The following is a 15,648-nucleotide window of genomic DNA, read 5'->3' as shown; positions in this document are numbered from 1 at the left end:
TCTCTCTCTCTGTCCCTCTCACAATAATTCCTTGCCTGCTCTCCATCTGGTGCTCCCCTCCCCCTTTCTTTCTCCCTAGGCCTCCTTTCCCATGATCCTCTCCCTTCTCCAGCCTCGTATCCCTTTTGCCAATCAACTTTCCAGCTCTTGGCTCCATCCCTCCCCTTCTTGTCTTCTCCTATCATTTCAGATCTCCCCCTCCCCCTCTCAAATCTCTTACTATCTCTTCTTTCAGTTAGTCCTGACGAAGGGTCTCGGCCCGAAATGTCGACTGTGCCTCTTCCTATAGATGCAGCAGGCGTTCCACCAGCATTTTGTGTGTGTTGCTTGAATTTCCAGCACCTGCAGACCTCCTCGTGTTTGAGGGATTAAATCAGTTGGTTTTAGTCATAGACTCATACAGCACTGAAACAGACCTAATGTCTTGCCATCTCTGTGCCAGCCATCAAGTAACCATTTACAATAATTCCCATTTTATTCTCCCCTCAGTCTCCTTAACTCCTCTCAGACTTTACTATTTCATTATATGGATGATGGACCATTGACAGTGGAAAATTAACCACGCGTTTGGGAAGCCGAGACATTCACAGGGAGAATGTGTACGCTCCACATAGGAAGCAGTTGAGGTCAGGGTGCCCGAGCTGTGAGGTAGTAACTCTACCAGCTGCTCGACGGCACAGCCCCTTCTGGTCAAAAGTCAAGTCCACAGGATATTCTGTTGTCGAGCCCACTGCTCACCTGTAAGGGACAGACAGACAATCCTTCCAGCATTCAACTACTGTCTTAATGATTTCCAGGTTGTGCCTGAACACCGCCTTCTTCTCATGAAAGCAATTCTTCATCAGAAATTCCAGCAAGCGATTTGCCAGGATCTCATTCTTCAGATTTCCCTAAATAAAAAAAAAAATCAATTACATTTTTCTTTATTGGACCATAGCTCTGCTACCATTAGATCAAACCGCAGTGAAAGAGACTCCTGACCTTTCTAACAACTGAAATCCTGGAATCTGGATCTGAGATACCTAGGGGGTCCACATAGAGAGTCGACAGTGCCACAGATGGGTTACAGGAAATGACCAAACCCCAATCTACATGCTGGTCTTCACATCTCAAGTTCTGCATGGATTTAGAAGTCCCCAGTTTGCATTTAATTAAAAAAATTGAGATTAAGCCACCATTATAAAAGTAACCACTTTTTAAATTCCCCCATTAATAAAGCAAGAAACAAAATTTACACAAATTGAATGGGCATTACTTTATCTCTGCCAAAATACATTAATTCATAGAAGTTATTTGTTGACAAATGGGAACTGAAATCAAATACAGTTCTACAGAAAAAATTATAGCTTTGTGCTGTAATTGGAAAAAAATACATTTCACACAATTACACATTACAATTAATGTATCATAATTGTTAATAACCAAACATGTTTCTTTACTGGCACTAAGCTTATGAAATGGATCTATGAAAGATGCTGCTGTACCTTTGGGGTAGCCACACTAGTCCAAGACAAAACAGTAACCACAATTTCTACCACCATATAGTGAATGCCATCACCTCCATTATTACCAGAAACCACTAACTGGAGCAAAGGCCCCAACCATTCCTGTGCATATGGCTGGAATATCTAAAAAGCAATCAGATTACATTGACATTAGTAAAAGAGAATTCAGAGAAAAAAAACTTTCAGGAAAAGCTAGAATTGCTCAGAATAACAAGATAAATATTTTGTGCTCTCATTAAAAATCAAGCAGCAGAATGCTTTGCTAAATTATTCATACTTTTAGGCCCATAGTCCAGAATTGCAAAATAAAGGGCCTGTTTAGGTTTTCAGAAACAATAGATTGGAATTTGACTTGAAATATTTCACCATATTAATGAGCTGAAAAAACTGGATTATATAGTAAAACTTAATTTATCTAGTATACTCAAGACATTTCTAGTGCCATACTGCATATTTTCCAGAATACTAGATGTTATTCTTAATTAAGACCATAAGACATAGGAGCAGAAATAGGCCATTTGGCCCATCAAGTCTGCTCCTCCATTCAATCATGGCTGATGCCTGATTAATGCTCTAATATATACTTAATTCACTTCTTCTTTAAATGTTACAAAACAGAATAATAGCATTGTTTCAGGGGAAACACAAAACTTCAAGGAATGGCAAGTCAAAACACCTACTTTTAGTGATTTCCCATACAGGCAAATACCTGGGAGATTTTGAAGTCTCAAAATGATTAAGAACATTTTACAGAGAAATACATTTTTAAACTAGATATCACAAGTAAGAAAGAACAAAGAAATTTAGGACCTCCTCGGTGTTAACGATGAGCTTTGCAATGAAGAGTCGGATATTTAAGGCAGTTGAAGGATTTCCTAATTTTCCATGTAGAAATTTCATCCATGGTGGAAGCTCACATGCATCCTTATTCTGAGCAGAAAAGATTGCAAGAAAATCAACTTAATGTTGAATCCAGGAATTTAAATTATCTGATTTTGCAAATCAATAGAATTTTAAGTTCTGAAAATAATGAAAATGCAGATGCTGGAAACCTTTAAAAAAAAATCAGCATTTTCCAAATTTTAAGTTGTACCATCTTTGCTTGCACCTAAGTCAGAAGACTGAGGATTGACTAAAATGATGCACAAAATCTAACCAGACATTCTAATGCATTACAGACGTTGTGAAGATCTCTCGGCTGGGATACAATACTCAATGAAAATGATCAAAATCTGACGTCACCTTTACACAATACCTCAACATTACCTTGAAAACCCTCTCGGATCCTATACCAGCCAAAACTGCTGCAGCATCAGAGTCTTCACTCAAATTGAATAGAGATATTCCACCAGGGAGATTAAGAAGAAAAACCTTCAGGTTGAAAACTGATTTTACTTTGTTCACAGTTAATCAGAGTATTTAATTTTTTAAACTTTTCATAGAAACATAGAAAATAGGTGCAGGAGTAGGCCATTCAGCCCTTCGAGCCTGCACCGCCATTTATTATGATCATGGCTGATCATCCAACTCAGAACCCCGCCCCAGCCTTCCCTCCATACCCCCTGACCCCCATAGCCACAAGGGCCATATCTAACTCCTTCTTAAATATAGCCAATGTACTGGCCTCAACTGCTTCCAGTGGCAGAGAATTCCACAGAATTTCATTATATTTTAAAATTATAAAACAATTACAAATGTCTCTGAATACCCAAGAAAATTACAAACTATCAGAAAGGTTCATGGTGTTTGACAGAGGCAAACCTTTGAGCCTATCCTTGCTTCCTGTTAATTGCTAATAAGTCATTCTGGGTACAGGGTCTCAGCCATACATTGATGGCCTGGCAGCCATTAAAGACTCTCCATACTTCATCCCATGAACTCCCAGGGTGGAGAGCCAGCATATTCAGCCTTCCAATTCTAGTGAGGAGGCGCTGTAGCTAGTGAGCCTAACCCAGCTTGATTAGTTTCATAATCTCAGTTACCTGTAAAACCCTAGTGCTCACAATCATTCCCTTTTCCATCTCTCATCTTATCTCCTTACCAGTCCATCATCTCCCTCTGGTGCTCCTCCCCCTTTTCATTCTTTCATGGCCTTCTATCGTCTCCTATCAGATTCCCCTTTCTCCAGCCCTGTATCTCTTTCATCAATCAACTTCCCAGCTCCTTACCTCACCCTTCCCCCCTCCCAGTTTCACCTATCCCCTTCTGTTTCTTCCTCCCCTCCCTGCACCTTCTTTCTCTAACTCGTCTTTTTTTCTCCAGTCCTGATGAAGGGTCTTGGCCCGAAACATTGACTGTTTACTTTTTTCCATTGATGCTGCCTGGCCTGCTAAGTTCTTCCAGCATTTTGTGTGTTGCTCGGATTTCCAGCATCTGCAGATTTTCTCGTTTGCCATACTTGTCAACTATGTCTATGCTCCAAAAGCAATTAATTAGCTGTGATTTGCTTGGAAGTGTTATGGATATGGATGCAAGTTTTGTTTTTTTTATTTGACATCCTTTTTGAAAACTGTTTGGGTACATATACAACAACTTAGTAATCTTTATGGTTTGCCACCTAACAAAGTAAATTGCTTACATTAAAACATTTATTTCCTGACCTCTTCAGATTTTGGTGTGATGTTCATTTTCTGCATGTGATTGATCAAAGCAGTCATGGTTGCCATACATTCGTGCTGGTTCATCTCATCCATCTCAAGCTCCACGATATTATTCTGCACAATACCCGGTTCCATCCAGTCCTGCAGGAATTCAGGTGTTAATCTACGGAATCTTATCTTATTTCAGATGTTACTACAGTATAAAATTCCAGTTGCAATTTATAATTGAAGGGTTTATACTTTGCTTTTTTTTCCTGACAACATCTAAAACCGATGCAGTACTTAAACTATTCAAGCCTACAGTTAGATTTACTTCCTACATAGATTAAGCAGCTCTTGTCAGCATTCATCAAGTCCTATTCTTCCCTTCACAACAAAGACTGAGGGCTCATCTTTAATGGCAGGAAGTATAAGATAGTGCTCATTGGGAATTTATACAGTGCCTTGAAAGAGTACCAAAGCCTCTACAACTATTTTCACATTTTGCTTTGCATTTTCTAAATTTAAATTATATTGAAATAGGATTTTATTGAACTAATCTACAAAACATTGTGCATCATGGCAAATCAAAAGAAAAATTCCAAAATCTGTCAACAATTTACTAAAAATTAAAAACCAAAATTCTGAGGCTAAAAAAGTATTCATCCCCTTTGTAATTACTATGCTAACTTTCCTCAGGTGCAATCCTGCATATTATCTTACCAACTCACCCAATTTGTTGATGTAGAAAATTGGAGAATCACCTGAATAAATGCCCTCTCTCCCTGTAAGGTCCAACAGTATGGTAGGTTTTCAACAGATCAAACCAAAATGAAGACAAAAGAGCATTTGCAGCGAGTCAGGGAAATGATCATAGAGAAGCACAAGTCTTGGGAGGGGTACAAGGGCACCTCAAAGACACTGGACATACCTCAGAACTCAGAGTACAAGGCCATCTCAAAGGCACTGAACATACCCTGGAGCTCAGTGCAATCGATCATGGAAAAAATATGAAACCAAAGCCACACTGCCTAGGTCAAGCCATCCCATCCCTCTAAACTTAGTCACCGGAGAAGAATGGTACTTGTAAGAGAGGCTACTGGGATGGCAACATTCACTCTGAGTGAGCTGCAGAAGTCAGTGGCTGCAACTGGAGATGAAGTTCATGACTGCAGAATCTCAAAGGCTTTGTACAAAAACGGTATTTATGGAAAAGTGGCAAGAACGAAGACCTGGCTAAAAAAAAAAGCACATCTTTGCTTGTGCAGACTTTGCAAAGCATCACTCAGAAGATACTGTATAGGTGTGGAAGAAGGTCTTGTGGTCAGATGAGTCTAAGGCAGAACTTTTTGGCTTCAACACTAAGTGGTATGTGAGGCATAAATCTATGTGATGTTTGCAAAGTCTTTATAGTTAAGGATCTACTTCTTTTAAAAGTGGTACATGTGGTGTAAATCTAATACTGTGCATCTGCCAGGTATCACCATCCTTACAGTAAAGTATGGTGCAGATAACATCATGCTATGGAGATGCTTTCAAAAGGAGGGACCAGAAATCCAGTCAGGATTGATGGGAATATGAATGCTGCTAAATACAGAGATCCTGGATAAAAACTTGCTCGCCTCCGCTTTTCAGCAGGAGAATGACCCAAAGCACACTGCCAGAGCAACCATGGAATGGCTTCAGCTGAAGAAAATTGACGTCCTTGAGTGGCCCAACCTTAACCCAATTGAACATCTCTGATAAGACCTCAAGATTACTGCCTACTGCTGCTCCCCAACTAATCTGGCACAGCTTGAGCAATTTTGCAAGGAGAATGTTGCTCCATCATGTTGTGCAAAGCTAACAAGAGACTTGCCAAAAAGACTAACGGCTGGAATAGCTGCAAGGTGTGGTTCAGCTGCATCCTGAGCAAAGGCAGACCTTTCAGTTTTCGAATTTTTAGTCTTTCATGCTTTATCATTTTCCCTGTTTTTCTAGGCTCTACTGTGAAAACAGGAGCATGTGATTCACAAATACAATTTCTCACTTAAATCCCTGGTTGTAATATTCTTTTATATGAACAAAGGATTGAGGGCTAAATACTTCTGCAAGGCACTGTATATTCATAGTATCTACATAATGTCTCCCAAATAATCATAATGAAGATGGAAGAAATTAGCACTTCATGACTGGCTTCCATTAATGAGTTTTAAGAATTTCTTGGGCACAGAACTATTACAAGCTTTCTGCCCTGAACTCTCTTATAATAAACATAATGACACTAGAGCTACCTTGTACCCGAGGTCATTAGAAACCATTTGTATATTGGCTTGTTGGATGGCTGCAGCTCAAATAGCTGCCCAAATGTTTTAAATTCAAGCAGCATGGGAATAGAGTGGGAAAACAGAGATTAGTATCAGTCATGCAATTCTGGCTTTTGAAATTATTTGTTTAGGAATCTAACCTGCATATGTGATTTTAAATAATATAATCAGCTAGATATATATGACCCGAATTACATGGGTTCCACACACACCAACAAAATGATACTTTACCTTCATGGTGGAAGTACAGAATTATGGGGTGACTAACAGCAGAAATGTCAAATCTGAACTTAACACAACTCTTATCTTATGAGTGGTACAGTTCAGGAACAACTTCAGTGTCAGATAGAAGTCAGAATGGAAATCATTACACTATGAAGCTTACCATCAAAAACCACAAACCTGAAATACTTAAAAAGAATTAGAAGATGGAATAAATACTGTATTTAACAACTAAGTTATATCCTAGATGAAAGCAAATTAACTCATCCTATTTGATGCAGTAACTTAAAAATTGTTATTTTTTAATTATTATTTCTGATAATTTACTCCATTAGTGATGAGTACCTTCTTCCTGGAACGTCCCACTGACAGTGTGGGATCTTGAGAGTTATACGAGAAGCTCTGAACGCCAGTAGAGAAGTCAAACTGACTCATTTCCTCACTGAGACTACTGTCAACCATGTATGACTGGGAGGACAAATAATGGGGTTCTGCTGAATAAAGAGAAGGGTCATCAACAACAGACTGAAGTTAGACACGTCTTCTGAACTTCCAAATGGATTCACCATGCATGCAATGCTTGTGCACACAAAGACTGATGCGCAAGTGGAACCACCTTCAATATTCAGTTATACTACTTGTGCAAAATTTTACCATGTACTCTAAGCCCAAGAAAAGTTGAGACCTCAAACTTTCAGGGAGATTGAGGGTAAGCTAAAGCAGCTTTGCTCTGGGCATTGGTCCTCCTAAAGATAAGACTTCTCCTTTAACATTTCATTGTTAGAAATCCTCATCATCTATCCATCCGGCTACTGTCCTCTTTGCCTTTAAGACTTTTCTCTGGTCCTTTCCTCTCAAAAATTTTGTCTCCACTCTCTGCATTGATGGGAGATCATAGAGAATAGCCTAGTTGTGCATATACAGTCACATTTACACATTTATTTTATTTTATTTAGAGATACAGCACAGTAACAGGCCATTATGGGTCAACTCTATGAAGAGGCAACTAAAATTTATAATAACAATAGAGTGGTTGATATCATTTACTTGCACTTTCAGAAGGCTTTTGACAAGGTACCCCATAAGAGGTTAATAATCAAATTACAGAAAGTAGAGATTCAGAATAAGATGTGCGAATGGATGCAGAATTGGCTCAAAAAAACAGAAAACGAGTTATGGTGAGAGGATCATTTTCACACCTAGAAGATGTTAAAAATGCAGTTCTGCAGGGATCGGTTTTTCTGTCTTTAATTTACATTAATGATTTGGATAAGCACATAACCGATAAACTAGTAAAGTTTGCCGATGACACAAAATAAGGGGGATGGGCTGAATACATTCAGGCAGCAGAATCAATACAGTTAGATCTAAACGAAATCCAGATGTGGGCAGATAAATGACAGATGAAATTTAAATGTAAAATAATACATGTAGGAAGTAGAGTTAGAAAGTGCACTGCATGAGAAGGATTTGTGCGTCCTGGTAGAGTCACTACTATCAACATCTAGACAATGCACAGAAGTGATGAGGAAGGTGAATAGAATATTGGGCCAGGTAATGCGCTCAGTGGAGTTCAAGTCTAGAGACATTCTCCTTAAGTTGTATAATGCGCCTTGAACGCTGTGTACAATTTTGGTCTCCATATTTTGTGAGGATGTGAAGGCACTGGAGAGAGTCCAGCGAAGGGTGACTGGACTCATTCCAGGTCTGCAGGGCATGAACTATGAAGAAAGATTGAATTAAGTAGATGTAGAATGCGAGGAGACATGACAGAATTGTTCATAATCATTAAGGATACAAGTTAAGTGGATGCTGGCTGCTACTTCAAAGTTATGATACAGACCATTTTATAGGGACACAACCCATAACATGGAGTTTGCCTGTATTATTCATGATGTTATTAGGGATATTGCAAAGTTATTATTACAAATTATTATGACAATACTAGAAACAGGTTCTTTACTCATATTGCTTTTGATATTTTCTGATAATCCCACAACAGAAAAGGATTAAAATCACAAGAGAATAAATATTACCATTTATTGGAAAGATTTATTTAAATGTGCCATTCTAATTTACCCCAAAATCTAAATTTTATATGAAATTTCACACAAACCTGAATCTCCCTCTGCTGCATCTCGAGCTTCTTTTCGAATAGCAAAGTACCTTTTTTTCTTCTCAACTGGGACCTAAAACAGAACATTTAAAATTTGTAAAATACTTCCATATCAAGGCCAAATACCTTGCAATACACATTGCACTTTGCCTTTGTATTTCCATAACGACCACCTTACTAGTATATTTAAAGTAGGAAAAACAAATTAGATTTCAAAGACTCTTCATTCCAGATAATAATACAAGATTACTGAACTTGCTGAACTTGAATATCTTGATTTTTTAATGTGCATTTTTAAACATTGTTTGCTTTATTTTATACTCTTTTTGATTGTTTGTCCTTCATTTTCCTTCCACACTAAGCAACGAGCCAAATTTGCCTGGTGATGATGTTGACACAAATGCACCATTTGTCAAAAACCACCGAACCTGACACATAATTGATGAGACTTACTTCAATCTCCACTGGAAAATTGTAGGTACGTTGAATATCTATCAAATTTTCAAAGATAAAAATATTCTGCAAAAGAAAAATGAAAAAAATGATCATTGAATTCTAGAATGACACAGCAAGGAAACAGGTCCTTTGCCCTAATATATTCATGTCAATCAAGACACCATATTATACGTTATTTTAAGGTCACCCCTCAAGTTTCCTACATTCCAAGGAATAATGCTCTAACCGCCTAATCACTCCCTATGACTAAGACTCTTGAGTTCTGCCAACAATTCTTATAAATTTCCTTTGCACACTTTTCAGCCTAATTATATCTTTCCTATAAAAAAGGAACTCAAAAATCATACTTAGTACTTCTGATGACAGGAAAAGCCATTCCTAATTAACCAGGATTGATCGAGAAGACATCAGAATAGTTAAGATTTTGCCATTCAAGACTGTCATGCCCATTTGGAGTGGAGAATGGGTGAAATACACTCTGCCCACCACACATCTGGTGAAAATCATTAAGAGTTGTGAAAACTAGGCCGGGGATTTTGCATGCTATGAAAAACTATGAATGAATCTGTTTACCTGCTGCATTTATGAATCACTCAAAGCTTTTAAAAGTTAAAAAATTGACAATGATTTGAAATTTGAAAAAAATACTGCTTACCTTTATAAATAACTAAATTAAATATAGTTAATTGAAGTGTAGATGATCTTATACTTAAGCAGTCATTCCTCTTACTCACATAAAACGACTCACTGTTCTTGCTGCAAATCTAACCTGGTTCAGTGATGGGGAATTTTGCACTGTCATTTGATTCTGCAAGGAGTCCAATGCCAATGCACAGTCCAGTTCTGACATGGGTCACTGACTTGAAATGCTGACTCTGTTTCTCTTTCCACAGATGCAGCCTGACCTGCTGAGTATTTCCAGCATTTGTTTTTATTTTAGATTTCCACCATCTGCAGTATTTTGGGTTTCTTTTGGAAATTGTTGGCAAAACATGACCAACAGGCTGGGGACTTCAGCTTTCATGCGATAGTCCAAAGGCCACTGCGTGAGTAGTCCTAGTAGCTTGGTGCACAATGCTAGAATTCTCCAGTAATTCCAAGATCAGCAGGTCTTATGCTTCCCCCCCAAAATACTTAAATTTACATAAATTCATAAAAGCACTCGAATGTTAACAATAGACACAGCTAGCATTCCATGCTATTTTTGAGGAGATAAAAATATTCAGGAGGCCATAAAATACATACGTTAATATCCTTGGGCACCAAAAAAGTCAATTAACTTATCCGCTATTTAAAGGAAATAAAAAAGTGCTTTTGCAAACTGTAATCTCAAATTTTGGAGTGCTCATGGCAGACATCGCACCTCTCCCGGAAGTTCTGGGAGTCTCCTGCATATCGACAGTGGCTCCCTGACACCCAGAAATTATAAACAATATCCCAGAAATATTTTTTTTGAGAGGGAGAGGGCTAGGGAGAGCGAGCATCCTGATCGGTCTCTCTTCGTGCTAAGAGTGGTTCCCAAGCACCGGGTCACCAGAAAACGATATGATTTGGCGATATGAAACGATATGAGTCAGCTGCACCTTTCCTCATTCCCTGTCACGCACGGTTGAATTTTAACACACACAAGGTCATCAGTGACCCAAGACGTGCAAAGGAATGGGTCCGTGACCCATTTATGAATGTCCCCGGTGAATCATCCATGTCAGCACGGGAAGGTGATCAACTCCTCGGGCTTGCAAATGGCGGTGGGCATAATGACAGTGTTTGACATAACATCTCTGCCAGCATTCTGTATCAAAGTCAAGGCTGAATATCTTGAGATAGCCACGAAAGCACTGAAAACGTTGTTTCCATTTCCAACATATCTCTGTGAAGTGGAGTTTTCTGCAATGAATGCAACGAAAACTAAATTGCGGAATAGACTGGACATAAGGAACCCCCTTCGAGTATCGCTGTCTCCCCTCATCCCTCGATAGGACTGTGTTGTTGCAGGAAAACAAGCCCAGGGCTCCCACTGATTCAGTGATATTGGTATGTTGCAATGACTTTATATGTTTATATGGGGAAAATATGCGCTGTGTGTTTAATATCCAAATGTTACTTAAAATGTTATGATGCGATTGACTTATCACCTATATTCCGGTTGTGATTAACACCCCCGCCCCCGGTCGGCTGATCCGCAAGAATATCGTCAATATTAAACCGGTCTGCGGTGCAAAAACGATTGCAAACGCCTGCTAAGTAGACCTATCAGTTTTCTCTGTGGGCGGTCTTTACAGTCGACCTCAAAAATAATGACAGTGTTGCTCGCTGCACTGTTTGCAACAGTGACTTTTCTATTGCCCATGGTGGGTTAAAATGTAAAAGATATGTTGAGGTGAGTTTAACAGGTGTCATTCATTCATTAGCATAACTAACATTACTTAAACTAGCTAGCTGGCTGCTAAGGAACTACGCTATTCATGTCCGACTTGATGAGGCCAAACTCCCTGTAGACTTGCTTAAAGTTGTAATAGAATAAACATGATAATATAATATAAATACATATTTTAATGTCACATTTTCTGCATATACCCAACTTGGTTTACAGATTAGACAAAATCACTAAACGAAGTATTGCATACACCCTTGGAGGTCGACCGTGGGGGGTGGGGGTGGGGATATGGGGTTGCGGGGGGCGGGGGTGCTACCTCCCTGAAATGGTGGTGCTACCTCCCTGAAACGAGTTTTTGCAGAGTGGGATGTGTGTCATAGAAAATGTTTAAAAATAGAAGTTTTAATAGATACATTTGTTTGTATGCAAGAAAATAATTTATTTTCTGCAGTGTGAACAGAGGAATAAAGACAAGTATAACCTTCTGGTGAAGCCAGGTCGGACAGCAGCAGATAAGTCAACAGAATGCTAACATAATTCAGAATTCATTCTAAAGTCATATTTACAATATTTTTTGTAAGCAAATGGATGCAGTCTTAATAGAGGCCATAAAAAAAGCACATGCCATTGTCAATCTGTATTATCAGCTCATGGTTTCATTTTTTTCCCCCCAATAAGGCTATAGATAGATAGAGAGAAACCTTATTGGTCCCAAAGGAAATTACAATGTCACAGTAGCATTACAAGTGCACAGATTTACCAATATTAGAAGAGAAGAAAGAATAAAAAAAAGTTACCTTAAAAACAAGATGTACAAAATTTAGAAATCAAAGATTACAAGATTTCCAAGTTCACACTGATAAGCTGGTAGTGCAAGAATTACCATAATATTATACAGTAATGGGTGCACATTCACAACGTCCAGATAAGAAGTGATGGTAGTATTGCACAGGGTGTCCGCGATAGCGAGGTGTGATAAACAGAGCTAAATAAAACTTAAACAGAGCTCTGGTAAAGAGAGGTTAGTAAGAGCCTAACGGGGGGGGAGGGTCATCACTTACCCAGCTATAGGTTAATTCATTATAAAGCCAAATGGCCAAAGGTAAGAATGACCTCATGTAGCACTCTTTGGAGCAGCACAGTTGTCATAGTCTAAAGTGCTCCTCTGTTCAGCCAAGGTGGCATGCAGGTTTATCATGTGCATTGGAACTATTGATACACAGTGTCAGAACAACTCAAAATTATATTTAACATATTTTGCTGCATAATTGCATATGGAAATTTACTTCATAAAACAAATTTTTCTGAGAAAGCTAAATGAAAGATATTAGAGTGTTTCTTAAATTATCTTTTTCTGTTAATACGTTTTACTATTTTTACCTACAGCAAGAAGGTATACACGATCCTCTACTGAAGCTAAATGTTACGGTCTAAATTTGAACTCTCAAAAACGGACAGTTTGAGGCCACTTCAGACAAGGAAAAGCAAAAAAAAAGTCTAGAACAGGAAACCATCCATTTCCAATTTAAGTGCCGGTTGGAATGTTGACAATTGGAGCCTGCAATCTTTTGTGTAAAGAGTTATTATATGTCTAATTTCAAGCAGATTTCTTAGCAAGTAGTGCAGAAAAAATATTTACACAGAACTAAAAGCTGGGTTAGAATGTACAGGGTTGGACCATTGAATCCTTCCAAATCAGCTGAGGGATTTTCTACATTAAATTGGAATTAACTGCAGGATTCAGTAATGTAGAAAGTGAAAGTCTGCCCGTTATACAATTCCGTTTAATTCACATATGTTTTGCTTTATGCTTGTGTATTGAAATTTACTTCATAACTATCATTATTCTGAGAAAACTACATAAAAGATACGTACAATGTTTTGTAAATTATCTTTTTAGTTATTATGTTATTGTGGATTAACCCACTGCTCTACTATCATGACTACGCGGCTAAGCACAACTCAAAAGCCATCTATAAATTTGCTAATGACAACTATTGTTGGCAGAACCTCAAATCATGATGAGGAAGTGAACAGGAGTGAAATAGATTGCAAACAACACACATAAAAGTTGCTGGAGAACGCAGCAGGCCAGGCAGCATCTCTAGGAAGAGGTACAGTCAACGTTTGGTTGAGTGTGTCATAGCAACAACCCTGTACTCAATGTTAGAAAGACCAAGGAATTGATTGTGGACTTCAGGAATGGGAAGTTGAGGGAGCACGCACCAGTCCTCAACATGGGAACAACAGTAGAAAGGCTGAGCACTTTCAAGTTCCTGGGTGTCAACATCTCTGAAGATCTATCCTGGGCCCAACATATTGATGCAATTACAAAGATGGCCCAACAGTGGGTATATTTCATTAGGAGTGTCACCAAAGACCCTTGCAAACTTTTACAGATGTACTGTGGAGAACATGCTAACGAGTTGCATCACTGTCTGCTACAGAGGGACTACCACACAGGATCAGAAAAGTCCATAGGGGGTTGCAAACTCAGCCAGGTCCATCATGGGCACTAGCCACCCAGCATCGAGGACATCTTCAAAAGGTGATGCTTCAAGAAGGTATTATGGAGCCCCCCACACCACTCCTCCCCCCCATCACTCAGGATATGCTCTCTTCCTATTATGACCATCAGGGAGGATGTACAGGAGCCACACACTCAATGACTTAGGAACAGCTTCTTCCCATCCACTAACAGATTTCTGAATGGACAACAAACGAACCCATGAACACTACCTCAGTAGTTTTGCTCTCTTTTTGCACTACTTGTTTATTTAAATTTATTTTTATATATACATTTCTCTAATTGTAATTTATAGTATTCTGATGTATTGCAATGTACTGCAAAACAACAGATTTCATGTCAGTGATATTAAACCTGATTCTGATTCTTTCACTGGACACTAATATGAGCCATCACCTCTGAGATCACCACAAGAATATTCAAATCATAGCCAGAACAAGTATGTATATAATTTACAAATTAAGTATGCATGTTTGTTTTGGGAACTCCCAACCCAAGCCAAATTAAAAGCCTGTAAATGCCTCTGAATTTTGCTGTACAAACTACGCACTAGATTGCGGAAATTAATTAAGAGTGAGGAATTATATTTTGGGGTGCTAAATATTAACAGGATATATACATTAAATGGCAAGGACCTAAGGTGTATTCATGTTCAGAGAAACCTCGGAGGGCAAACTCATTGCTTTCTTAAAATGGTGACACACATGGATAAGATAGTGATGAAGTATTTGGCATGCTTGCCTTCATAAGACAATTCACTGAATGCAAGAATGGGGATGCTGCTGTATAAATTTTAGTTGGCCACAGTGGAGTATTGTGTACAAATCTAGTCACAAGATTACAGGAAGGATGTAATTGTGTTAAAAAGTGCAAAAGAAATTTACCAGGGCATTGCCTGTAATGCTGGGATTTAGTGACAAGCAGCGTTTGGATAAACTGTGTTGATTACTACTAGAATGCAGGTGCTTGAGGGGGCCACTTGACTGAGATTTAAGAATTTGAGGATCACAATCAAAATCTTTTTAGCAGGGGAGGGAACTATAAAGCTTGACAATATAATGTGGATGATGATGACAAAATTTAAAGGAGATCTGAGGAGGAAGTTTTTCAACACAGAGAATACTGGGTATATGGAAGAGTTCTTGGAGGTGGTAAAGGCAGAAACAATTACAATGCTTAGAAGGCATTTGGACAGATACTTTGGGAGGAAAGGAGATGTGGAGTGCAGGCCGAATGCAGGCAAATAGGATGGGCAAATTTGGCCGATACCTGGGCTATACAGTTTGGTGACTCTTGTTTATAAAGTTTGTAATCATCTGCAGCGTACCACCTGAAGGAACTACAAAAGCAGATTTAGTAATATGTTTTGAAAGGTAAATAAATAACTGAAGAGTACAATGTTATGATTCTAGAACCTAATACTAATGCTCTATCATTCAAATCGCCATCTGAGAACTAACAAAAAACACCATCTTTACCTTGGCGAGGGTGATTATACCAAGCATTACTAATGCAAATAAAAGTCATTTTCAGGTAAGGAATCTTGTTACACACACCTGT

The 15,648-nt window shown here is 38.6% G+C and overlaps 1 protein-coding gene across 3 annotated transcripts in view; it reads right to left on the bottom strand.

Moving 5' to 3' along the window:
• prkdc (protein kinase, DNA-activated, catalytic subunit) overlaps positions 1 to 15,648 on the bottom strand; it is a 284,436-nt gene that overhangs the window by 123,565 nt on the left and 145,223 nt on the right. For 2 of the 3 annotated variants that reach the window (XM_072255124.1, XM_072255144.1), the window contains 7 exons: positions 9,182 to 9,247; positions 8,729 to 8,801; positions 6,958 to 7,106; positions 4,106 to 4,246; positions 2,316 to 2,435; positions 1,485 to 1,628; positions 739 to 890 (listed from right to left, as the gene is read on the bottom strand). In XM_072255124.1, the coding sequence (XP_072111225.1) occupies positions 739 to 890; positions 1,485 to 1,628; positions 2,316 to 2,435; positions 4,106 to 4,246; positions 6,958 to 7,106; positions 8,729 to 8,801; positions 9,182 to 9,247 (845 nt within the window). The remainder of the gene's footprint in view (positions 1 to 738; positions 891 to 1,484; positions 1,629 to 2,315; positions 2,436 to 4,105; positions 4,247 to 6,957; positions 7,107 to 8,728; positions 8,802 to 9,181; positions 9,248 to 15,648) is intronic. The other variant, XM_072255135.1, reaches the window with a different exon arrangement.

The sequence above is a fragment of the Mobula birostris genome, chromosome 1 (assembly GCF_030028105.1).
Source record: "Mobula birostris isolate sMobBir1 chromosome 1, sMobBir1.hap1, whole genome shotgun sequence".
NCBI classification, from domain to species: domain Eukaryota; kingdom Metazoa; phylum Chordata; class Chondrichthyes; order Myliobatiformes; family Myliobatidae; genus Mobula; species Mobula birostris.
This window is presented reverse-complemented; position numbering and strand designations above follow the sequence as displayed.